The 25,799-nt window shown below is 38.2% G+C and overlaps 1 protein-coding gene across 3 annotated transcripts in view; it reads left to right on the top strand.

Moving 5' to 3' along the window:
- COL12A1 (collagen type XII alpha 1 chain) overlaps positions 1-23,729 on the top strand; it is a 1,021,934-nt gene extending 998,205 nt beyond the window's left edge. For 2 of the 3 annotated variants that reach the window (XM_050786415.1, XM_050786417.1), the window contains 14 exons: positions 2,095-2,172; positions 3,294-3,380; positions 4,775-4,828; positions 5,885-5,980; positions 6,512-6,565; positions 6,922-6,975; positions 11,262-11,315; positions 12,758-12,829; positions 16,447-16,482; positions 16,580-16,646; positions 17,654-17,842; positions 18,793-18,861; positions 20,333-20,503; positions 22,691-23,729. In XM_050786415.1, the coding sequence (XP_050642372.1) occupies positions 2,095-2,172; positions 3,294-3,380; positions 4,775-4,828; positions 5,885-5,980; positions 6,512-6,565; positions 6,922-6,975; positions 11,262-11,315; positions 12,758-12,829; positions 16,447-16,482; positions 16,580-16,646; positions 17,654-17,842; positions 18,793-18,861; positions 20,333-20,503; positions 22,691-22,866 (1,257 nt within the window). In that variant the 3' untranslated portion in view covers positions 22,867-23,729. Of the gene's footprint in view, positions 1-2,094; positions 2,173-3,293; positions 3,381-4,774; positions 4,829-5,884; positions 5,981-6,511; positions 6,566-6,921; positions 6,976-11,261; positions 11,316-12,757; positions 12,830-16,446; positions 16,483-16,579; positions 16,647-17,653; positions 17,843-18,792; positions 18,862-20,332; positions 20,504-21,508 lie in introns of all 3 variants that reach the window. The other variant, XM_050786416.1, reaches the window with a different exon arrangement.
- Positions 23,730-25,799: the final 2,070 nt, after the last annotated feature.

Below are 25,799 nucleotides of genomic sequence, written 5' to 3'. Positions count from 1 at the left end.
CTTTCACCAGAGCCCGCATTTGCTCACAGAGGAGCCATTCGGCTGTCTGTCTCAAAAGGATCAGTGGAGTAGGGCAGCCAGCTGACCCCATTACTCACAACTTTCACCATCTCAGGTTTGAGGCAGAGCGTGACAACCCCATTTACAATGCTATCTAGTAGGGAAAATTTAAATCTAAAGTTGTCATCATACCAAGCTAATTAAATTCATATTAAATGTCATTCAAAGCCAGGCACCATTGCTCATGCCTATAATCCCAGCATTTTCAGAGGCCAAGGAAGGAGAATCACTTAAGGCCAGGAGTTCAAGATTAGCCTAGGCAACATAGTGAGACCCTGTCTCTATAAAAAGGAAAAAAAAATCAGCTGAATGTGGTGGCATGTGCCTGTATTCCTAGCAACTTGGGAGGCTGAGGTGGGAAGATTGCTAGAGCCCAGGAATTTGCAACTGCAGAGAACTATGATGGCATCACTACACTCCAGCCTGGGTGACAGACCGAGACCCTGTCTCAATCAATCAATCAATCAATCAATCAATCAAAGTCAATAGACCTATTGTCCTAAAAGCAAAGCTAACCTGTTTGGCTTCTATAATTATTATTTTTAAAATGGCTTTATTTATTTAATTTAGCTTTCTTTCATGGACAGGATTTTCTTCTAGATTCAAAAGGAAAATTTTTATTCCACAATATAGAAACAATTAGTTCAAATGTAATATAATTTTGATTAAAATCCAAACCTTCTGTTGAATATTGAATCTGACATTTAAGTATAACAATTACATCACGTTTTTAAAAGAATAACATTGTCTAAACAACTTTTTACTTTTTATCAAAAGTAGTTTATTTTTCAACTATAGAAAGATATAAGATATATGCTATCTTGAAATAGTTGAGGATATCAAAAAAGTTATTGGTCAACCCCTTGGTAATAATTTCTAAAAAGAAGAGCATCAATTGTAGAATAAGTGAAGAATTGTTTCTTTAATTTACTTTAATGTTACTTTTCTATAAGGGTGGGCTCTTAAAGCTTGATTTAGGCTGGGTGTGGTGGCTCATGCCTGTAGTCCCAGCACTTTGGGAGGCCGAGGCGGGTGGATCATTTGAGGTCAGGAGTTTGAGACTAGCTTGGCCAACATGGTAAGACCCCATCTCTACTAAATAAACAAAAATTAGCCAGGCGTGGTGGTGGGAGCTATATGTAATGCCAGCTAATTGGGAGGCTGAGGCAGGAGAATCTCTTGAACCCAGGAGGCAGAGGTTGCAGTGAGCCAAGATCACACCACTGTACTCCAACCTGGGCAACAGTGAGACTCCACCTCAAAACAAAACAAAACAAAAAACAAAAAACAAATTTGATTTAAATGTGTGTAGGCTTGAAATTCATTTAATTATAGAAATTAATATTCCCTTAAAAAGTAACACAAGACTGGGCACCGTGGCTCACGCCTGTAGTCCTAGCACTTCGGGGGGATCACTTGAGTCTGGCAATTCAAGACAAGCCTGGCCAACATGGTAAAACCCCGCCTCTATTAAAAAATACAAAAAAATTAGCTGGGCATGGTGGTGCACACCTGTAATCCCAGCTACTCAGGAGGCTGAGGTGCGAAAAGCATTTGAGCCTGGGAGGCAGATGTTGCAGTGAGCCAGGATCCCACCACTGTACTCCAGCCTGGGTAATAGAGTGGGACTCTGTCTCAAAAAAAAAAAAAAAAAAAAAAGAAAGCACACAACAAACAAATGACACAAAACTCAAACACTGCATTTCAGCCAAAGAAATGAATCAAGAGTGGGAATCTCACATACACATTTCACTTTTCTATCTCTTTCTCATAGGCATATGTTCAAACATTGCATTTTGGCTAAAGTAGTGAATCAGGAGTGGGAATCTACATACATGTTTCACTTTTCTATCTCTTTCTCATAGGCATATGTTTTTATGTTCTTTCCTCATGATGTAAGGATCACATTGCTCTCAATGGCTCACACCCTTGACAGAGTCTGTGTGAGAAGTTGGCAATGGTTACAATGTGGAAATGCCAATATAAAATGTTTTTCATGCATCTTTAGCTGATGTTGCTGTTGGTTGTTTGCAGTTCCAAATCCAGAGTTTTGACATTGTCTGCAGCCCAGTGTGGACCAGTAGAGACAGATGCTGTGATATTCCCTCTAGGGTAAGTAAAACAGAATTGAATTCTGTCATGGCTTTAACAGTTTCCCAGGAATGAACCCTTGTGCCTGGGAGAGGAAGTAGCACTCCACAGTTGCATCTTCAGGATGGAGCTAAAAGACACGCAACGTGTGGGTGCTCACCAGCTACTACAGAAAAGCCAGTGCCTGTGTGAACCCTCCCTCACAAGCTGGGAATGCACAGACTGTATCTGGAAATTCTCCCTAACAGAAAAGTCCTGCTGAGTTAATGTGTTTGATAAGCCCACTTACTGTAAAGCCCTCTTATTGCTTGTAAATTATCAGCATTTTACAGAACAAGCCAGCACCTTTCTGGATAACTAAGGTTTTTTAGATGGTAGAAATAACCATAGTATTTCTTTTCGAGATGATGGCCTTTCTTTAATAGTATCTATGTAGGTGGTAATGGTTACAATGTTGAATGTTGGTGATGGATTTGAAACTTTTGACCAGCAAAGACCCACATACATCCACAGGAAGGGTGTGCATTGTTTATTCAGCAAATAGTGATTGAGCACCTATTATAAGCTGGGCACCAATCTGTGTGCTTGTTTTAAGCCAGTAAAAAGTGAGTATTCCAGTGAAAGGCACTGGAAGAGAACGAATTAACAATGACATATATACTATATTATTGAGTGAAAGTCCTAGGATGCATAACAAATCAGGGCAAAGGGATAGACAGTGATGGTAGCCCTCAGTGATAAGGGGAGATTTAAGCAGAGACCTGAATGAAGTGAGGGACAAAACAATGTGGCTAATGGAGAAAGAGGACAGAATTCTGGATTTTTTTTTTTCCCAAATGGGAATTGATATTTGAGATACACAACAAGTCTCTAACACCGGATTAGAGGAAATTGGATTAAATTACCAGAGGTCTCAGTGGTCACGTAAACATTTCTTTGTCAGTGAGGTTTCCTAATGTAATGCCTAAAATAAAGACATAAAGGAGCACAGCAAGTTTCAGCATAAGACTATTCATAATGATAAGTAAAATTATTTCTTTAAGTTGGGAAACAGACTTCCTTGTGCATGTAAGTGGGGGTGGGGATGGGAAGGCATTTTTTTCCTCTAAATTTAAAGGCAAATATTTTTTTCAAAATTGCAGAGAGATGAGGCAAAATGCCCTGCTTTTCCAAATTCTTGCACATGTACACAGGACAGCGTTGGACCTCCAGGACCTCCAGGCCCTGCAGTAAGGAAATTGAAATAGTTCCTCTGGTTTTTCCTTTGAAATCTTTAGAGTGATTATCTATTTGCTGGTATAGAGTCAATAAAATGCTTCAGTTCATCCAGGTTTTCTAGGATAGAGCAAGCTAAATTGCAGACCATCTTTTTAGTATATTTAGACATCTGAAATGGAGTAAATCAGGAAGAATATTTGATTCTGGCATTTGACATATTTCTTCAGCCATGCAAGAATGATAATATTGGCTAGTCTTCAGGAGCTTTTTTCTTAAAGATGTGAAGCTGGATTTCCATCTGTAATTACATGACTGAAAATTCCTTACATCTCCTGAAAGCTTCTTAAGTGTTCGGTACAAAGCCATAGTTGAGAGGCTGACTCAAGAACAACTTGTTGAGAACCTAGAACATGTGCACCTTATGTAGCAGATGTATCATGAGAATTACATAGAGAGAGGGTAATTAACACATGTGATATCATAAACTCTGGGTTTGGAATAACTTGAGTGAGAAGACTGTGACCAGATTTATTCATTGGTTGGGAGGGAAGGCCAAGAAAGTGCAAGGCAAAACATTGAAGACTGCAGTGATAGAGTTCATTGATCAATGTGAAACCCCTTGATTTAGTCAATCCAGTATCTGATCTGGGCCAATTTTGAGGATAGCTCTAATCTCCATTGGCTTCTTTTAAGAAAATATGTAATTAACATAGGAAGAGCTCAGGGATTCACAGAACACCAAAACTTACTATCCCTGGGTCCTAGCAAATAATGTAGACTGATTTTAGGTTAATTACAAAGCAGCTCCTCATATATAGAATCAAAATGTCACTGGAATTACCATTCTTTTTTCTAGTAACAGTGATTTATATTTATAATCATGAAATTATATCCTGGATGTGACTTAGATGTTTTTGAGATGTTGGGATTTTTCCCCCTGTCATTGTGAGGTAACATGCTTGGATGTCACTATGATATTTATTTCCTCTTTGTTCAGTTGTTTCTGAATTCCTGTTAAGTACATGTTCTAATATTCTGAGAGAGTGAAGATATTCTTCTTTTTGCCCATCATTTTCTCTGAGGAATGTAATTCATATAAATCCAAAGCTCATTTTTCTCTTTATTATATACAAGTAGTATGTTTGCTTTTCCCAGCAAACCTCAGATTTTGAAATGAAAACTTGAAATATGAAATATAATTTAAAAAATAAGATGCTCAGAATGTACAAAGTTTTGAAATTCTCTTGCCTTGCATATTTGTATGACATGAAATATTTGCTTCAATATTTTGAAAGCAACTGTAGAATATTGTCTGGAGATTGCACTTTTTCTTGAAGCACTTTTTATGTATCAACTTCTTCCTGCTTTCCTATGTTCACACTAATATGTGCTCTATGTATTTTAGGGAGGGCCTGGTGCTAAAGGTCCCAGAGGTGAAAGAGGTATCAGTGGGGCAGTTGTAAGTATATTTTAGAGTGCATTTAAATTTTCATCTATATGCTGAAATCTGATTGTTCAAATTTTCACAAAGCGGGGATGTGATCTTGAGCAAGTCAGCTCAGGTTTAGTGTGCCTCAGGTAATGTAATTACCTCTGTCTTATCTCTGGATATCATAATGATGGATTAGACAAGCCAGAGAAAGAAATGCATAGGATGCATGTCATAGGTGTAACAATTACACATGGGGAAGCTGCAGAAGATCTTTAAGGGCTTGGCCAGAACATGGGGAAGCAGATGGGGTAACCACACCCCACAGGGAGCAGAGACCCTCTAGAGAGCTGGAGCCTGCTGGGAGTAGTTCTGCTGCTTCTTTTTTCACCAGTCTCAGAAAAGAAAATGCTGAGTGCTCACAAGGGGTCACTTGCCCCTTCTGCCAGCTCCACACTGGTTTTCTGTAAGACAACTCAAGCTTCTCAGGGGAATATTTTATGAAGACAATATGTAGTTTTTGGTCATAATATAATTAATGATAAAATAACCCCATTAGGAAAGGGCAAGATTAGAATGCTAACCCAGGCCTGACGCCAAGGTTGTGCCTTTTCCACCTAGACAGATCGCAAAAGAGCTCCAGCACAGGGCACCTCATCCATGGGCATCTTTTCTTTCCTTGCTTGATTTATATATCCTTTAGTCCCAGAAATAAGCTGAAGTCTAAGAGAAATGAGGACTAGCTTAAAATAAATCAAATCCAGTGAGACTTGAGCTTTTAATCTCATATAAGTCTATGAAAATTAATATATGAATGTTTTATATGCAATGTGTTTTATTTAAAAAATCTGTTTCTAATAGGACTTTTATGGAAAGGAAGTGCTTTTGTGAATTTATTGCACTTTTCAATAGTAAAGGGAAGAAGGAAATTACATTAATAAATACATTCATAGATGTAGATTTCTGAAATGTTTACAAAGATTATATGATTGATGTCTTAGAGCTATGATGACAAGTGTCTGACTAAATGTCAGCACTGAAAAAGTATTACATTATTTGTGGTTGTCTCTCTCTTGTGTATTTTAGGGGCCCCCTGGTCCTCGTGGAGACATAGGTCCTCCAGGCCCCCAGGGTCCTCCAGGCCCTCAGGGACCCAATGGACTCTCTATTCCGGGAGAGCAAGTAAGCATAAAGCCTTTCTGCATTAAATAAGAATGGTGGATAAACATTTAGTTAAATGAATCTTTTCTACATTTTGCCAAATCAAATGTTTTCTCAGATAGTTCAACAAGGTTAGTCACCAAGATAGTAGTCACTATGATGACTGTTATTTTAGATATGTAAATAGACTATGTAATAATATAAAACTGTGTAGAAAAAATTACTGCTACTTATTTGACTTCATTAAACATTTTCTTATAAGTAATGTAGATATCGCCTATGTTAAACTGTATTCTTTTATGGCAAGTATAATATCCCATAATTATATAAAATTATCCCATAACATTGTAAGTAGAAATTATAACACAGCACTTGTAGTTTAAAAAATGAGCACTAATTCAAAAAAGGTTTATTCATCTCCTTTCAAAAATACCCTTCTGTGCTCATTCTGGATTTATGAAGTGATGAAGATTTTGTAAGTGACTCATGTCTTCCTTTTTAACTTAATCTCTGTGAAATGCCTGAGAACTGTTTTCCCATTGCTCACTCTAGGGTCGCCAAGGGATGAAAGGTGATGCTGGAGAGCCAGGACTTCCAGGCCGAACAGTGAGTTGGTCTCTAAGTTGCCTTTTCTTCCCCCTGTCATGCGTTATTTGAAAATTTCCCTTTGTAGTGCCTCAAAAGGTGAACCCAGGTTAAGTAGCAAAGCGGAAGCCTGGATATGTGTTTCACCTCATTTCCATTTCATATCCTGGTCTTAGCCTTCAAGTTGGTGCTGTTCAATTCAGGTATCTGCTCGTTGACTGAGCATCTCCTGTATGCTTGGCAATGTGCTTGACTCTGTTCTCCAGTTTCTTTTCAGAGTCTCTGGAATTAAAAAAACATTTTGGAAAAGAGCAAGGATTCTCTCCCACACAGGAAGTATATTATAATGTTTCACTTGTTTGTTTCCTTCTGTGCAGGGAACTCCAGGGTTACCTGGCCCACCAGGACCAATGGGACCTCCAGGAGATAGAGTAAGTTTTCTTGGGCAGGCTATAATGATGTTGGAAATGATGTCACATGGTTGCCTATTAATTAAGAACCCTTCAAAATCCAGTTTGCAAGGCTGGTAATGAATCATGTATCTTGTGGAAAGCTGCAAAGCTAATGTCAGTGGACCACCCAACATCAGATCAATCTCAAGGTCTTTGAAATAAAATGGTGGGACTCTAGGGGAGTCTTTGAAATTTTAATTTTCAGAAAATTTCTTACTGTATCATATTCATAAAAAGAAGTCCAGAAAAGGAGTTTTAACTGATTAAAAAGAGATTTAAGAATCTCAGCAAATTGTTTTAAATCTTAAAATTAAAATCTTAGTTATGAGGCAGCTTTTCTGTAACCATGAGGGTAGCCTTGACTCCCGTAGCACTTTCTACAAACTCAAGACATCTAAAGGTGTCTACACCTTTAGAACTCAGATACCACTTCTAGGCCTTGATGGTGGGGTAGACAGCTGGTATTTAGTAGGAACTTTTCCTATTGGTAGCAGCTTTCAGGTTTGGTTTTGACTTAGCACGAAAGCAGTACAGGAAGCCCAGTCTTCTCTAGGATAAGTTAATGAGAAGCATGATGAACATGACCTCTATGCTCTATTCATCAATGATGTGAAACATTTGGTTCCACAGGAGACCACAAATGCTTTAATAAAAAGAACCCAGAAATTTTAAGAGTTTCGCAAAACAAAGGAACTAATGACTTTTCAGCATCTTATGGTTCCAAAAATAGTCTGAGAGTAGTTTGTATTTTGATTAATCAATCTAGTTAAAATATATGACTAGCAGCAGGATCTGAGGAAGCCAGTACTGTAACAGCTGTCACTAAACATAGATCTATTAGCCTTAACACCTCCAAGACACCGCTGGGCAGAGGCAGGCCATTCAGAGGGAGCAAAGATTTGCCCTAAGATAATACAAAATGGTAGATGATATGCCAGTGAACTTTATTTGTTCCCATGCCTCCTTTTGAGTTTGGGGGAGAGATATGACAGAGGTCAAAGAGAAAACTATTTTCTGGGATATGGGATGTGGAGGTAGTTCTGATATATACATCTTCTGACTCTTTTGAGACTAGCACGTTAGGTTTTTTTTTTTAATTCTTATTTTACAATAAAGGACAACAGTGAGAGTACAAGAGTGACAAGTCAGTCTTCTTTATTAGAAAGTAAACCCCAGAATATTGCGGTTGAGAAGTGGCGATGGGCTGACTTGCTTGCTGCTGCTATGACTGAAACTTTGTGCCCATCACATCCACCCCAATGTGGGCTTCATGCAGATACATGGCGGGGTCCCTAGCATACTTCCCAGCAGCACTGCCTTTCTGGACTGGCGCTCAGACAGACATCACCATCAGGCAGCGTCACTGCATCCTTGAAAAGTAAGGGACTGGAAGGGACTGTGCTCTTCCGTTCTCAAATTCTAGTCTGTGTCCAGCTTTGTGGTGAGGCCACCCTGGGATGAGGGCAAGAGAACTTTTCAGGATACTGTTCTCCCTTTTCCTTCACAGCCTGTGTACCTCCCTACTGCTTAGTAAACGACCACTAATGCAAAAAGGAGGGTGCATAGCTGGTGGGGCATCAACAATTTTAGAAAGTTAGAGAGATGGGAATCTCAGCTGAAACAAAACAAAACTTGAACTCAGTAGCGGAAGTGAAGAGAAGGAAGCACAAGAGATCAAGGTCAAGAGTTGTGGTGAGGAATGAAGAATTTGTTAGCAGGATCAAGTAGGGAGAAACAAGATACAGAGATCGTCTTCCGCACAGACGATTTTTGAAATGAGGCACAGTATTGGGGGCTATTAGAAAGTAACCAAAGAACCACATATACAGGTATCTGTACATGTGTATCTATGAAAATGGTCATCGGTCTTCTCAGCCACCCTCACATGGGTAGAAGTGGAAATAACTGCTGCGGCTTGCACCAAAATTGAAGAATAAAATGAAATTGTGGTACAAAGTTCTGCAGATGGCATAATGGGTAGCCTTTTTGAGTACTTCACAATAAATCTTCTTCAGTCCAATTTAGGAATATGTTTCCTCTAAAAGGAAATGGTTGATCAGAAAGTTCTTAGACTGACTAAAGGGGGATTAATTATTTAGAAATATGATACTTACCATAAAAAATGAAAAAGAGCATCCTATATAGTTGGAGAAACTTGGGTAGAAGAAATTTTATTCAAATTGTCCAAGTAATATTATAGGGAATTTTTTTCTTAAGTGGCCGTTAGAAGTGATACGGATGTTACATCAGATAGGGTTAGGATCTGTTTTTTGTTAGTCAGGCCTAGATCTTCCAGCAAACAGCTGAAATCTTATCTCTAAAAGTTTCTGAAAAAAGTCTTTTTTTGGGGGGGAAGTGGAATATTTCCAACAAAGTAAAAAGAATAATTTAAACTTCTATTGTAAAGTCAATGCACTAATAAAAAGTGTGGATACTTAATTCGGGAAGAGATCCAAATTGTTGACTTTTGTGAAAATCCAAGAATATGGATGAAACGATTACTTTCACACTCTGCAGAAAATGAGACAAAAATCTCTGACAGAGGAATGCAACATCTCTAAAAAATGACCTGACTCAGAAATCCTCGGCTGGATTTCAGAGATCTGCTGTTGAGAGTGAATGCTAACTGGGTAGCAGGATGACTCATTCCAGGCGAAAGTCATTTGGCACTGTACAGAGAGAGAAAAAAATAACATATAAATGCGGGCGCACGAGCCAGAGATCAAGCCTGTGGGGAGATGTGCTCTATTCCTGCCTAGTGAACTGACGCAGTTCTGGCCTTTGTGTGTGATGAAGAGAGACAGACCACTGCAAAAATTAACTGCTTATTATCAGGATTGAGGATTTCCTCTCTTTTGAGTGGAGGGCAGTTAAGACAGCTTTGCCTCTGTTTTTTTTTTTTTTTTTTTTTTTTTTGAAACAGGGTCCCACTCTGTCACCCAGGCTGGAGTGCAGTGGTGATCATGGCTCACTGCAGCCCTGACCTCTTGGGCTCAAGTGATCCTTCCACCTCAGCCTCCCAAGTAGCTGGGGCCACAGGTGTGTGCCACCATGCTTGGCTATTTTTTTTTCTTTCACTTTTCTTTTAGTGACAGGGTCTCCTTATGTTGCTCAGGCTGGTCTTCAACTCCTGGGCTTAAGTAATCCTCCTGCCTTGGCCTCCCAGAGTGCTGCGATTGCAGGCATGAGCTATTGCACCCAGTCTAGCTTTGCCTCTTTTGAGAGAGGAAGAAAGAAATTCACCAGGAGTGGAGACATAAGTAGTCCTGCTCTAGCTGTCTGACAATTGCTCAGGGAATGAGGAAGGGAGTTTTCTAATTGGGTGATCAGGATTTTCCATACAGACTTCTCTATGTCTGTATGCATGGCAGGGCATGAAGACTTGAGAGCATATGTTAAAATAATTTTATTATTTATGTTTAATATATATTCTTAGATAAGGGGGAGTTTAAATGTATAGTAAACATTCATGTTAAATATTTACTGCAGAGCTTAATATTTGCATATTTGGTAAAGGAATGTTTTATAAAGTTTGATGATTCCATCTTAAGGAAATTTTAGGCTTTAGAACATGATGTATTAACCAGTATATATTATAAATATTCTATTAAATATATGGCTAAAATATCCGGAAGCTGTGATAAAAGCAATAGGGAGGATTTCTTGCTGTTTTGTTGAGGGTAAAGGGTGCTGATATGATGGAAGAGAATGAAGGCGTGGAGAATTCACCAAAGGGAAAAATGAATTTCTAAGTTGAGAGTCCAATTCCCAGCAGACAAAGGAAGACTCTGCCACCATAATATCATCTTTTATGATACCACTTGCTTTTCTCAGCAACTTTCCTTTCCTCTCACCTGCATCATTCCTGGGCCAACCTGTGGACATTGATTTTTCCATAGAATGTATAAATCTTCCTTTAGACTTCTTTATGCTATTACAAAAGAAAAAAAATCTTTATGAAGGGAATCTGCCTTCCTGAGAGAAGATTAGTTTGGCTCTTAAAATTGTTTTATTTATAACTATACAAGTGAATGAGCATAGAAGTTAATTATTCAGTAAAAGGCATAAGTTAAATTGAAAATATTTTTTTTCTTTCTTTTTTTTTTTCTTTTGCTTTTTGCCTTCATATTGAAACCTCGCCTGCCAAACAGCACGTTGGGCTAAATCCTTCTCTTCAGCCTTCAGCTTTAGCAACTTGTTTAGCATCTTTTCTTTTCACTTGCTCATGACCTCCCTAACTGTAATTACTTTCATTTTTACAATAGGGCTTCACTGGAAAAGACGGTGCAATGGGACCCAGGGGCCCACCGGGGCCACCGGTAAGAACTAAATGTGTTTCAGTTTTGTGCCCTTCACCCCGACCCTCTCACTCCATTTTGCTAGAGAAGAGCCAGGTAACCTGCTTTTGAAGCACATTCAATCTGTGCTGTGGAGTATATCATTGAGGGAAATGTGTTTTTATTTACCCACATCAAAATGTGCTAGAGAAAACAGATGTGTTAAAATATGGAATCTTTCTGTTTAATCAAGTTACACTTGAGAAAAAGAAAAAAAAATCCCTAACTAACTAGCTACTAGCTGGTTGGTGCCTCAGTTTCTTCATCCCTACATTGAGTGGTTGGGTTTTATAACCTCAGTGGTTCAGTTATTTCCTGTTACAGAATTTTAAGAATCTGTGGCTATAACATTTAAAATTTAAGAACATTTATTATTGAACAGCCATCAGTTGTTCTGAGGAAGTCAGTTTTATCTACAACTAAAAAGGTCTTCAACTTAAGATATTGGGAAAAATACTTAAATTAATGATTTTGAAACTGCCATCTGTATACTTGCATCCAGGTGAGATCCCAGTAAAATTGTTTGAGGTGATGGATAGCCTCCATGTCTGTGTGGCAGGATATGAAGACTAAAGAGCATATGTTAAAATAATTGTATCATTTATGTTTCAAATATAGATCTTTAGGTAATGGGGGATTTAAATGCACAGCAAACTTTCATGTTAAGTGTTTACTGTAGAGATTAACACTTGCGTAATCAATGGAGTAAAGGATTGCTTGACAAAATCTGAACATTCCATGTTAAGAAAATTTTAGGCTTTAGAACATGACGTATTGGCCAGTACATATTATAAATATTCTATTAAACATAGGACCAAAATGTCTGGAAGCTGTGGTAAAAGCAACAGGGAGAAAATCTTATGATTTTGGTGGGGTTAAGGGTGCTGACATGATGGAAGGGAATGAAAGTGTGGAGAATGCTCCAAAGGGAAAAATGAATTTCTAAGCTGAGAGTGCAATTCTCAGCAGACAAGGGAAGACTCTACCGCCATGGTGCCCAACTTAGCACAAAACTGGCCACCTTCTTAATTCTTCTCCAGCCCAAATTTTCAACTTCTGTGTTTTGAAGGATTGTCTGGTCCTGTAGTAGGAAACTTTAAAAAAAAGGGAATTGCTTTCTGCAAATCCACTTTGTAACCAATTTACTAGGATCACAGTCTTAAATTGTGAAACTGATTGTATACGTATGCATGTATTTTTCAACTGGTCTCAAAATATATTTTAAAACTATATAGTCCATAAGGATTGCACTGTAATTGTCAAGAGTTTTTTATTTCATGTTATCTTAAAATTTGGTTTTATTCTTCCTGAATGTGTAATTATGAGTTGTTTCATTTAAACGCTTTTAAAACAAGCTGTATTCATTTTCTTTAGATGGGATTTTCTCTTTGTCATAACAGTCCCCTTCCCTCTCTGTGTTGTAGGGAAGCCCAGGCTCCCCGGGAGTCACAGGACCAAGTGGGAAGCCAGGAAAACCTGGAGATCATGGCAGACCAGTAAGTGGACAGCTTGCATGTATACTGACAGTCATTTCACTGTGGAAATAAATAATGAGAACTGCAAGCCTTTGTCATATTTAGGTTATCTCTGCTGTAATGTGTTTGAAGCATTTGTTGAAACCATGCTAAACTCATGGATTTGACTTGGTACCAGTTCTAAATTTTTCTCTCTGGGTTGTTATAATATTCTGGGATGAAAATTGTGGTCACTGGGTTTCTTTAAAAGGAGAATGGGATTATGAGCCAAGACACATATTTCTGCACTGTATAAACACTCAGAGCTGGGTCAGCAAAATGATTCTTTTTACTTAGGAGTGGTATGCTGCTTAAGATGGAAAAATACATGATGATGGTGTACAGCGCCTCCATCCCTAGCTTGCTAATATTAACCCTTTTGTGGCATTATCCAGCTTTCCATTTGTTCTTTTCTATCTAATTGAGGAGGCTAGAACATCAGAACCAGAATTAAAGTTATTTATTAACTTTAATTGATCATTTTACTTTTTAAATACTGTCCTGCCCCAGTTTATACCCCATTTAACTTTCTCTTATGCAGATATTTTGGTTAAAATAGTAGTTGAGATAGTAGTACACATATTTGGTATTTCCAAATTAGTATCTCCAAAACTGAATTTGAAGTGTCTAAAATATCCACAATTATTTGTAATGACTGTTGGGCTGCATATTTCTTATGAACTTTTCCTTTTTTGTGTTTATGAAGTGTGAATTTATTTAAGCATTTTTTTGTCTGAATAGCATCCTGAAATATAAAAATTTATCTTAAAGACAATTAAGTCCAACTATTAGCAGTGACAAAAATTTATCAGGGCTTTTCTCTGGACAGAATTTCTCCTTTTTAAAGTATTGTTCAAATTACACAAACCCAAGTTTAAAAAAAGTAATTTCAGACAGACTTCGGATTGGACATTTATGTGATAGGGCTTACCTTGTATGGTTCATAAAATTAAGCAAGCAACATAAAGATAGAAGGACTCCTGGTACATTAGTTTTAAAAGAATGACAAAAACCGCAATTACGTTTGCACCAACCTAAATACTTTAAAATCTGTGTGTACTCTAGCATGTGACTTTATTACTCTCTTTTCCTCAATGGATCATGGTAGAAACTTTGCAAGAGCAATTGTAAGTATATGAAACTTTTCTACCCGTTCAGCATTTCATTTTGTTTTACTATGACCTCAATAGTGTCTTATATAAGAATATTACTCATATAATTGATGGCTGTAGCTAGACGCCTAAAAGAAATGTCTACAGCTATTACTTGAAATATGATCTCTAAATATTGGAAATAAAGATGATGTCTACAAATCGTGAACAATAGGACAATCTCAGGGTGCCAATAAATTAAAAATCACATCAGAACAATCTCAAAATAGCAGTAAATGTAAAAAATCCTGCACTTGCAAAATGCTCCAAATACAATAATATTAGTGTTTCCACAAAAATCTAATACTTTTGGCAAGGAAATAGACAACTCCAGTTTTTCTTATGATAATTATAATTTGGTATACATTTATTTAGATCCCAGCACTTTCCCTTTTCTCCTTCATTTTCCTCGTCCTTCAAAAGTAGCAAATTTCCTCTCTTTTTCTTCTCTATTTTATCTTACCTTCCTCTTATTTATGAAACCAAACATAGCAGATAGGTATATATAGGTCTTAGCAGAGAGCTTGGCTTAATCATTGTTAGCTTATGTCATTAGCTATTATAATCAGTTGATATCTTCTTGCTAACTTATAATACTTGATATTCTATAGGAGATGTTTCCATGAGGTGTTCATAGAATACTTCATTAATAAACACGTATTGGTTTAGTGCCTATAATATGCTAGCCAGTGTTCTAGGGTCAGGTGATATAACAGCAAACAAGACAAAGTTCTTGCCTTCATAGGCATTCTGAGGGGGGGCGGATATAGACAAAACCATGTAAATATAGGTTCCCATGATAATAAGTATCATGAAGAAGCAAGAAACAGAGTAAAGGGTTAGAGAATGGTTGTGCTGGTGGGAAGGCAGCTATTTTGGATACAGTCATCCAGGAACCTCTCTGACGAGGTGACATTGGGATGAAATGAGGGAGAAAGCTATTTGATCTATGGAAAGAGGGTTTCAGCCAGAGGAAACAGCATGAATGAAAGCCCTGGCTGAGGAATGGGTCTGACATATGAAAGGAACATCTAACAGGTCTGGGTACCAAAGTGAAGGGGGTTAAATGGAGAGGGATACAATATCAGGTCAGATAGCTAGGCATAGATGATCATGTGGACCATGTAGCCCATGATAAGGAATTATTATTTTCCTCTAAGTGTGATGGGAATGGGATGGAAGGCTCTTAGAGTCAAAGGAGTGATATGATCTAATTTTTCTTTAAAAAATATCATTCTGGTTTTTGTGTGGAGAATAGACTATAAAGTAGCAAAATGGGGAGCAGGGAGAGCAGTTAGGAGGCTATTGGAGTAGTTTCAGGCAAGAGTCTTGGTTTGGACTGCGGTGGTTTCCATGGAGACGGTGAGAAGTGGTTTGGTATGGGATATTACCTGATTTGTCAATGATTTAGATGTTCCTTCGGTGATAGCAGTTGGCAGCCTGGAAATATATTACCGAAAGACAAAAACTTGCTGTATTCTAAGGAAAACTTTTCCAATATCTCTTATGGTGAGAGGCTTATGACAGTGTAGGGCCAAATATTCTATGCTTGTATTTAGATGTAGGATCATTTAGATTGAGTTATTCATTAAGAGAGAAACCCAGTTTCTTTTCTTTTTTATTGTAGAATTTTTTTGTTATTATACTTTAAGTTCTGGGGTACATGTGCAGAATGTGCAGGTTTGTTACATAGGTATACATGTGCCATGGTGGTTTGCTGCAGCCATCAACCCATCACCTACAATAGGTATGTCTCCTAATGTTATCCCTCCCGTAACCCCTGATTCCCTGACAGGCCCTGGTGTGTGATGTTCCCCTCCCTGTGTCCATGTGTTCTCATTGTTCAGCTCCCACTTATGAGTGAGAACATGCAGTGTTTGGTTTTCTGTTCTTTATCGTGATAGTTTGCTGAGAATGATGGTTTCCAGCTTCAATCCAGTTTCTTTCATCTCAAATGTACAAAGAATCACTCAATGAAGTTAAGGGATATATATTGAGCTAAGTAGCTCACAAAAGCCTGCTGGTTCTTAGTGAGACTGAATGGAGACTAATCTCATGGACGTTCCACAATAACCAGCTGAGATAACCAACCATGATGATACAAAGCAAGTATGGCAACACAAGGGCAATCTTCATATGTATTTTAGTTCCATATGTATCGTGAATTGCATTGTAAAAAGTGTGCATGGTCCATAACTTTTACAATTGTGACCACAAAATTCACATCTGTCCACTGTTTTGGAGGTGCTTCAGAGACAGAGAGAGAGAGAGAGATTAGATTCCTTTTTATAGAAAAGCAGAATGTGAGTAACATGGATATAAATGTGACGTGTCATTTTGCTAATGCTTTAGAAAACAGAACTTGTTCTCTTTCATCATTATGTGCATTCATGCATCATTTTAGAGTATGTTTGTCAGTTTCTAATGTATGCAATTCATATTTTTCAGGGTCCATCTGGGTTGAAAGGAGAAAAAGGTGATAGGGTATGTATTTTTTAAAAAAATCTTACGTTTGTGTGTTAAACATTGAAGTCTAAAATTATAGAACTAATATGCTAATCATTCTCATTAATTTAACAAGGGAGACATTGCTTCCCAGAACATGATGCGAGCAGTTGCAAGACAAGTCTGTGAACAATTGATAAGTGGTAATGTTTCTTTTCTTTTTACTGTGTGAATTGTTTGAAAATTAATTGCAGAAAATGCAGAGTTTGGGTCATAAAGTTTCTAAAGAGATAGATTTCTCTTTCATTTTGATAAGCTCTTGTTTTTATACATTGTCAGTTTTGCATCTGCTTAAAGGTGATATTTTAAAGATTGTCACTAAGATAAAATAATAACCCAAGGTACAATAATAGCAGCAAACTTAAGTTCTAAGACATTGGATATTTTAAGTTATGACCTTTAAGTCGTTTTATGACCTTAAGGAAGGGGCTCACGAAGATTAATTTGATCAGTGAAAGTTGTTTTTGGTAGGAAACTCTGGCTTCTCTGTTTTTCACAGGCTCTTCTTATTCTATAAGGCCTGTTAAGTAATGAAGCTCAGTACCTGCAGACTGGTGTGGGCCTTAAATCCAGAACTCGCTCTTTGAGAAGGCTTAATCAATGTTTTTCATTGTGTGGTACTGAGGAACACCTGCCTTGGAATCACCTATGTTGCTTGTTAGAAGTGAGAGTTCCTGCACCATGTCCTAAGCTAAGTGAATCATTGTCTTTGGAGATAAGGCCCAGAAATCCAGATTTTTCAAGTTGCCCCACAGGCAATTCCAGTTTGCACTGAAACCTGATTATCATTGCCTTAGATATACAGACAATTGTAGAATTATCTAATTATAAAAAAGGTTTTCTTTTGAGTGATGTCACCTGGCAAACCTCAAGACTTTATTTCAGAGCCATATTAAACTTTAACAACTTTTTATATTTGTAGTAGTGTTTGTGGCTTATAGGTCAGCATTTTGTGGAAACAATAATTTATCAGGGACTATTTTGTCCTGGATGATTAGACTGTCTTAATTTTATTTTTAGGATTCTAATTAGATTGTTTCCTGGAAGGGGTGCAGAATGGAGATGGATTTCACTAGACACTAAAACAGTTTCACTCTCTCATCCCTCCTTTATTGCATTTCTTACTAACAAGCCTTATTTCTGCTTGTAGGTCAGATGAACAGATTCAATCAGATGCTGAATCAGATTCCAAATGATTACCACTCCAGTCGCAACCAGCCAGGCCCGCCGGGTCCACCGGGACCTCCTGGCAGCGCAGGAGCCAGAGGAGAACCTGGACCTGGGGGGCGGCCAGGCTTCCCGGGCACACCAGGGATGCAGGGACCCCCTGGGGAACGAGGTAGGCATTTCTGGCTTCTGTATTGCGATAAAGGAAGGAATTTGCAAACGTAGGAGCTGGGACAGGTTGAGGGTGTCTGGAAGGTGACCTAGGCAAACTACTTTCACTAGTCTTGTTTGGACAGCTTCCGAAGAGCTGTCAGGCAACTCACAGGCCATAGGGATCCATGTCTTAGAAAAATGACATGTCTTTATCAGATCTCAGTTAATGCTATCAGATCTCAGATAATGCTATTTTCTGACTTTTGTTGTTGTTAATGGGAAAACCTCTATCTTGGCAAACTAAATCAGCTACCCAAATCTTATTACTCTCTGTGACCGTGGCAAGAGTCGAGCAGCAACTGAATGTTCTTAGGCAGCCCTAGAGTTTTAGATCTAACTTATTTTGGTTCCTTTATTCAGGGTCTGGCATTGGTCTTGTATGTTTGTTTGACTCTAATTTCATGGTGTAGATAAGTGCAGTTGAAGGAAAAGCAGAAAAATAGGACTATTTGATTCCAGATATTTCAGGACTCTGGGTACCCACTTTTGTCAAAGGAGTACTTAATATTCTAGAGAAAACCTACGTGTTTCTATAATTCTGCTGGTTTGGCTGCTGTGCTAATAGGGCTACTAAAGACAAAATACCTTTAATATGTTTTTCAATGAGATATTATAACTATTTCTTCAGGATGATTGTTGCTAGTTACTATTTAAAAATACATTAGACACGTTTGTTTACTTCAAATAATTTTTCCCCTGCTTTGTAGCCAAATTTTTTCTCAGCCATGAATCTAGAATTACACAAATGTCTAGAAAGAACTTGGCTTAAAGAGTGAACTTCTATGAAAAATTAGGTTCTGCTTCCACTAAGGAAATGAATTACTTGAATCAAATATTATCAGTTAAGATGAAAATTACATGTTTCCAGATAATTTCTCCCCTGTGCTTTCTCTTTCTCTCCTTCCTTAGGTTTGCCAGGAGAGAAAGGTGAAAGGGGTACTGGATCTCCAGGACCTCGGGGGCTGCCTGGACCCCCAGGTAGGTTTGCTAGTACGTTAAACAGGCAAAGAGTATCAACACTGAGAGGGCACACCGTCCCGAAGAGATTCACAACTTCATCCTGTTATTCTTTTTTTTTTTTTTGAAATGGAGTCTTGCTCTGTTGCCCAGGCTGGAGTGCAGTGACTTGATCTCGGCTTACTGCAAGCTCTGCCTCCTGGGTTCACACTATTCTCCTGCCTCAGCCTCCCGAGTAGCTGATACTAGAGGTGCCCACCACCAAGCCCGCTAATTTTTTTGTATTTTTGGTAGAGTGTTAGCCAGGATGGTCTTGATCTCCCGACCTCGTGATCTGCCCGCCTCAGCCTCCCAAAGTGCTGGGATTACAGGCATGAGCCACCACTCCTGGCCAACTTCATCCTGTTACTAGAGCTTCAAGCATTCTTATTACCATGGCATATGTTTTAGCAAGAAGTTCAACCTCCATAACTTCATTTTCATGTTCCCTTTGTTAAAGAAATGAAAAGGTTATATTAGGCATTAACTATAACATTAATATATGATGAAATGAATTTTAGTGACACAAAGGGTTGCTATTGCCTCTCTCTCCTTCCCTCCTTCCTTCCCTCCTTCCTTCCCTCCTTCCCTTCCCTTCCCTCCCTCCCTCCCTCCCTCCCTCCCTCCCTCCCTCCCTTCCTTCCTTCCTTCCTTCCTTCCTTCCTTCCTTCCTTCCTTCCTTCCTTCCTTCCTTCCTTCCTTCCTTCCTTCCTTCCTTTTCTTTTCCTATTTTGTTTGACCTCATAGCCTTTAAAGATGGTTATATTTCCTGTTTTTTCCAGTAGTCTTCAATATGGGGCTATTAGACTGAGAAAACATAGCCTCACTAAAAGGCCTGAGATATTGGTAAATTTCATTCACTGTTCTCCCAAAGCATTTTTATATTTTGGAAAGGAATACTGGTTGTCTGATGCATTTTGTTTACTAGGTTGTAAATGATTTCTTTTTTCATTATAAGGCACATGATACCCTTGCAACCAAGGACAGCCCTGTGGCTAAATCATTCCATTTATGTTAACTGTATTGATCCAGAAACAACATTGCTTCACATAGTCTGGAGGTGTGGAGCAGACACTGCCCTCTTTTGATGGCAGCTCAATGTGGCTGCCTAACAGAGCTGTTTCCTTCAGGTGCTCTTTTCTCTGTGAGGGTGGGAGCAAACTAAAGAACTCACTGATATCTCTGGTTTGGCTGAATTCTTATTAAAACAGATTTTCTGTGATAAAATACTTAAAGTAGTAGATTTTTGGCATTAACTCTGATGAGTCATTGGTAAGAAAGTTCCATCACACCTTGGTTCATATTGGGTATTTCTTAAGGAAACATTTTCTTACCATACAATAGTAAATTGTCTAATCTTGAGGTAGTAGAGGTGCCACTTAAAGTACTGGTTGCTACCTCAGGAGTTGTATTTGACAAGAGGGGAAATACATTTGTTTTAACTCCACACTAGGTCCACAAGGAGAATCCAGAACAGGTCCACCAGGGTCCACAGGTTCAAGAGGTCCCCCTGGCCCCCCTGGCCGTCCTGGAAACTCAGGTATCCGAGGACCCCCGGGTCCTCCTGGATACTGTGATTCGTCTCAGTGCGCCAGCATCCCATACAATGGGCAAGGCTATCCAGGTATGTTGTTGCCATTGTAGGAACTCCAATTCACCTGAAGTAAAGAACTTTATGGAAATGAAGTTCCTTAGGCTTGAAGGAAGGTTGATTTGAAGATGTCTTGAAGATAACAACTCTTTCAGTTCTGACTGTATATAGTAAGAGTGTTGGCTACCATAGCATACAACATTATTTCACTATTAGGATTGAATTATTTTCTTTTTTTCCCCGTTTCTGCATTTACCAAATCACATCATAAACCTCCCCTTATTTCTCTTGGAACTTCAATTGACTTTTTTTTTTCTTTTCCCAAAGATTGGGAACAGGGATTTGTTAAACACAACTGTAAAATGCCAAGAATATGTATTTAAAAATTGTTTTGGAAATCTAATTTATAGGCAAACTATGTGATAATATGGTGTAGACGACTGAACATAGTTAACTGTCCCATACTAGCCATAGAATTAATACTTATAAAATATGGGACTTAATACTTGTTTTAAAAGATTGTTAATGAAATTCTAGTGTTTGACAATTGTAGAGGGCAGAAGTCTCCTATACCTGATTTTGTGGGATGTGAGGACTGGGGAGATACGCCAATCTGGAAATAAGATAGTCATGCTGTGGTCGATGGCTACCATTTCATTAGTGCACCCTCAAGCATCTTGCAAATTTAAAAAATGATACTGCTGTTTGATATGATTTGCTACTTTCAAATAGTGCATGAGTAGTTGAATATCTAAATATCTAAATATCTATATATCTATATATTTAAATGCATAATTACATATGACCAAAAGTAATAACAAATCTTAATGTATATTTCATGCAACCCATTCACAGAATTGCAATTTAATTCTTTATAAAATAAATTTAAATTACCACCTCCTTATGGGATGTGAGAATAACTAAAAATATATGGATATATATATATACTTTAACCATTACATACGTAGATGGATGTGTATTTATATTTTTTACTTAGTCATTCAACTTTTAAAAACTATCATCTTTGACCTGTTTCAGGTTCCGGCTAACACATTTTCTAAGTCGCCAGTGCTGCTTACAGTTTGAATACATGAAAATCCTGTTTCTGAGATGTTTGCGCACGTGCTTATTAGGAAATGAGTCTGTATGGAAATCTCACCACAGATAATGGTTAATGAACCGGGTCGACATCACAAAGGAGGGTGGAGACTCTTTTTACTAACTTGAATGAGACAAAAGCAGTGGTGTCAGTTTATAAGCCTGATGCATTTCAGTAATAATGTAGAAAAACCTTATTTTAAAAAAGTTCCAACACACAGCCATGAGGAGCCTCAGTTGTGAAAGAGGTGCATAATAAAACTACTAACCAGAGGAGACTATGCCATTTTAAGAAAAACAATTAACCTGGTTAAAGAGAAATGTCTTATGTAAATAATAAACTAATTGTGGCTTGTAAATGGTTTGTATGTGATCCTGTCGACTAAAATCACTTAACAATTCTACAATAAGCTTCTGCATCAAAGCCTGCCGCTTGCTCTATGCCGGAATAACACCAAATGGAATCTCCTTATCTCTTGCTTGTTAGCGATGTGTCTGATTCAGGGCATCTGGCTCTGTTACTTTTTTGTCCGTGTCCTCTCATTTGGGTTTTGTAACTGCAGTTTTCAAACCAAAGTTTAAAATCACCTTTTCTTCCTGTTTTGCTGTAGTCACTGGTGTTCCTCACCCACCAGCTGTAACTCAGTTAGTGTGAGGTACAGCCACAGAAGAGGTCATGTACTGTATATTACCTGGTGATAGTTGCTTTTCACCCCCCGAGTTCAGTTTCTAGGAGCCAATAAAACTTTCCCTCACCTCCTCATCTTTCCAAGTTGTTCTTTGAATTGAGGAGTTTGAAGGCATGAACAGTTACTTGGGGATTTGTGAAAATCCTACTTAGGTACTGCGTTTACAGTTTTTTGGTCCAGTCTCTGACCCTTCCCAGGTATTTGTGCAATGATTGTATTTACTGCTGGATTTTTGAAGGTTGTTTTTTTTTTAAGACAGTGCCATTTCATTATTTGATTATCACCAAATTCTCTGGAAGTAATTGGGACATTGTAACTTATTTATAGTTATGAAATTAAGACTGGAGTGCCATCACCGCGGGTGATGATTTAGCTTTTGCTGTGTGTATGTGCCTTCCAAATCATGCCATAACTGTAATGTTGAATCGGACAGAGCCTTATGTGCCCGAGGGCGGGGCCTACCTGCCTGAGCGCGAGCCCTTCATCGTGCCAGTGGAGCCCGAGCGGACGGCGGAATATGAGGACTACGGCGCAGACGAGCCTGCAGAAGAGACTCCTGAGCCCCGCGGGCGCTGGCGGCGCGCCCTGTCCCACGGACCCGGGCAGTGAACCAGAGACCACGCGCCGCGCCGCGAGGCTGGGGGGAGGTGTTGAAATTCTCATTTACAGGTCAGATAGGGCAGTGTACGTCTTTTCTGCGATGTTTCTTCCAGCGTTGGTCATCCTGGAGTACCCTTTCTGATTGTAGAGAACCTTGTTTCTGCAGGAAGCCTAGCTCCAGGCACGCAGTCTGTAGACATTTTTGCCTTTGCCCTTGAAATGCTTGCAAAACACTTTGTTCACAAAAGCTGCAAAGACAGAACATGCCGTGTGCCTTTAGTTAGCACAGCGGGCAGCCTCAGTGAAACTCTTAGGTAAAGCAGTAAGTTCTAGAACCCAGAGCTACTGAGTATTTCGAGCGGGCAGTTTATCTTTTGCTATACTTATCTGCAATTCAATTACACCACTATTCAAATAATTCCCCTCCTAAAACCAAAAAGGAGGGAAACGTCAACTCCATTGCAATTATTTATCTTCCTCTTCTATCTCTGTTATACACCGGGGCATAGAATGCTCGTATACATCTCTTTAACAACCACCAACCTTAAGCCATGTAGATGAAGTTAGTGCATCAACGGGATACAGTTCCATATTGCCTTAAACCTCCTTGTTTTAGACACACTAACATTTATGCCCAATTGCAGATTATTCTGCAGAGATGGAATTGCATGTTTGTGTTGTATATTTAGTATGAACTTTTTTCAGAATATAATATTTCTTAGTTATCAAAAGCAGTTGGAAAACGTTTGCAAGACTATGAATATAGAATTGCTGCTTTTATATTTTAACTGCAGATTGTGAATTTCACTGCCTTATATTATTTATTTCTGAAACAAAAGAGGCATTTTTCAATAAAACTACTGAAAATTTGACATGGCATGTTTCTTTCTTTGAAGGGCCTTTTGGACTGCCTCAAGTGGTTGTTACAACAAACAAGTTCATATCCTTGGATACGGTTACAAATCTTGCTAATACTATTAAATTATGCTAAATAACTTTAGATTTTTAATGATACGGTGAAGTCATAGAAAGAGAGTGGTGAGAGCCTTAAAAAGCCCAACAGATTCCAAAGGCTTTATTAGGAATATAGAGGATGTGTGGGTTGGTGGAAAAACAACTACGTATCCAAGGAGACGCCAAACAACCAAATAATCTCTAATAACCCACATGATTTCATATGCATTTAATCACTTTTCTATACCATACTTAACCCAAAAGCGTGTTTAATTGCTAGAAGGAAAATTCCTTAACGGAAAATTTTACATTTAGCGATGCCTTCCTTTTCCGCTTACAAATGCAATAAAACCATTCTAAATATCAAGAAAAACAATGTAAATGTCGGTTTGAAAGAACCAATATCAATTGAAGAGAGAGGAGTAGTGATAGGAAGTTTTCCACAGAGCAAAACATCTGAATTAAATACCTCCTGGAGATGAGGATCAAAACGAACAGATGATACATGAATGCATTACACTTAGGAGGCATCAAGCAGGTTGCTAAACTCAATAGTATTCACTTGTAATTCCCAACACGTGCACTTTTAAAGCTAAAAGGTACTACCAAGACTATCCTAGTTCAACCCAGTTCTTTTGCTTTGCTGGGAAGAAACAGACTGCTAATTAATATCAGAACAAGATTAAGACTCTGGGCCTTGTGATTCTTAATCTAGTTTATCACTAGATGGCCTCCCCCACTCCCATCTTACTCTCTGAGCAGGAGTTTTCAAACTTCCAAGTTCTATCAATTTATTTTGATTAGTTTCTGATTCGCTGGGGATTCTGACGCTCCTTGATGAAGAACATGTGTATCAAGAGCCTGACGATGGGTGGGTCCTCAGCCGCTGACCCCATGGAGTCCCAGGGCCACGTGGATTCAAGGCATAAAGAAATTGTACTTTCTCTCATTGGCTAGATGTGGGTTTGATTCTTCATATTGGCAATGCACTGATTAACCACTTTCTATTCTGTTCTGAGAACTCGGGGCTGAGGCAATCCAAACTAGGGACTAAGCACAAAATTAATAACTAGGTGAGATGCTTGTTGTGATGTTTATTTTCATAGTATATTTACTTCTTAATTGTGTTTGCTGGATTCTGTGTTAAAATTATTTTTATAATCCTTGATTGAGCACATACAGATTAAACAATGGGGAGAAGAGGACAGATAGTCTGTCTTTAAAAACTCACGGAAAAACTACAAGAAATCTAACACATAGGTGCTGGTTTATTTATCCAAACTTTTTTTTGAGAAGAATACAGAACAACTTGAAACACTTTTTCTAGCCTTTTCCATTTGGAAGCATTATAAGAAATTCCTTGTGTGTAATGTATATTTGGAACTAGGGCTTTTATTTTTCAGAAATTTATTTCAACCTGAAATAAATGTGAAGTTGTAGCTTCTAATGAAGTCTACAGTGGGAATGATTTCAAAATTTACAAATAGCATTTATATGGATCCTAATTTCTGAGTGTTTTATAGACTATTGTACAATGACTTAGCAAGTGTAACAGAAATTTGCACATATATTTTCTTAAGTACATGAGCACCCATTTTTGAGTCTATACAGAATTTTGCTGCCTGGGCAGTTGCTCAAGCTTACATTTTATTTTTTGTGCAAGAAAGGTCAATATAATTGTCCCTAAATATTTGTTATTCATTATATCTATTGCACTGCATTTGGCACGTACAATTCTTCCTCATTTGGTTTTAATCATCATTTCTCCCTAACAAAAAGGCGTTTGTGATTATACTGTCCTCATGTGGTCTGCCTCATCAACACTAGCTAGTTGTATACAAAATTGCTGCAGTGACTTTTATTTTCCAAGGCAATATTTTAAATACAAAGTAATATTGATCTTTAAGTTATCTTACACATGTAGTGAGAAAATGGATTTAGATCTGAATATCTATTTATGTAAACATTTATTAGCTTTTCCGCTCTTA

Source organism: Macaca thibetana, chromosome 4, assembly GCF_024542745.1.
Source record: "Macaca thibetana thibetana isolate TM-01 chromosome 4, ASM2454274v1, whole genome shotgun sequence".
Taxonomy (NCBI): domain Eukaryota; kingdom Metazoa; phylum Chordata; class Mammalia; order Primates; family Cercopithecidae; genus Macaca; species Macaca thibetana.
Note: the sequence above shows the minus strand (reverse complement) of the source record. Positions and strands in the feature narration are given on the sequence as shown.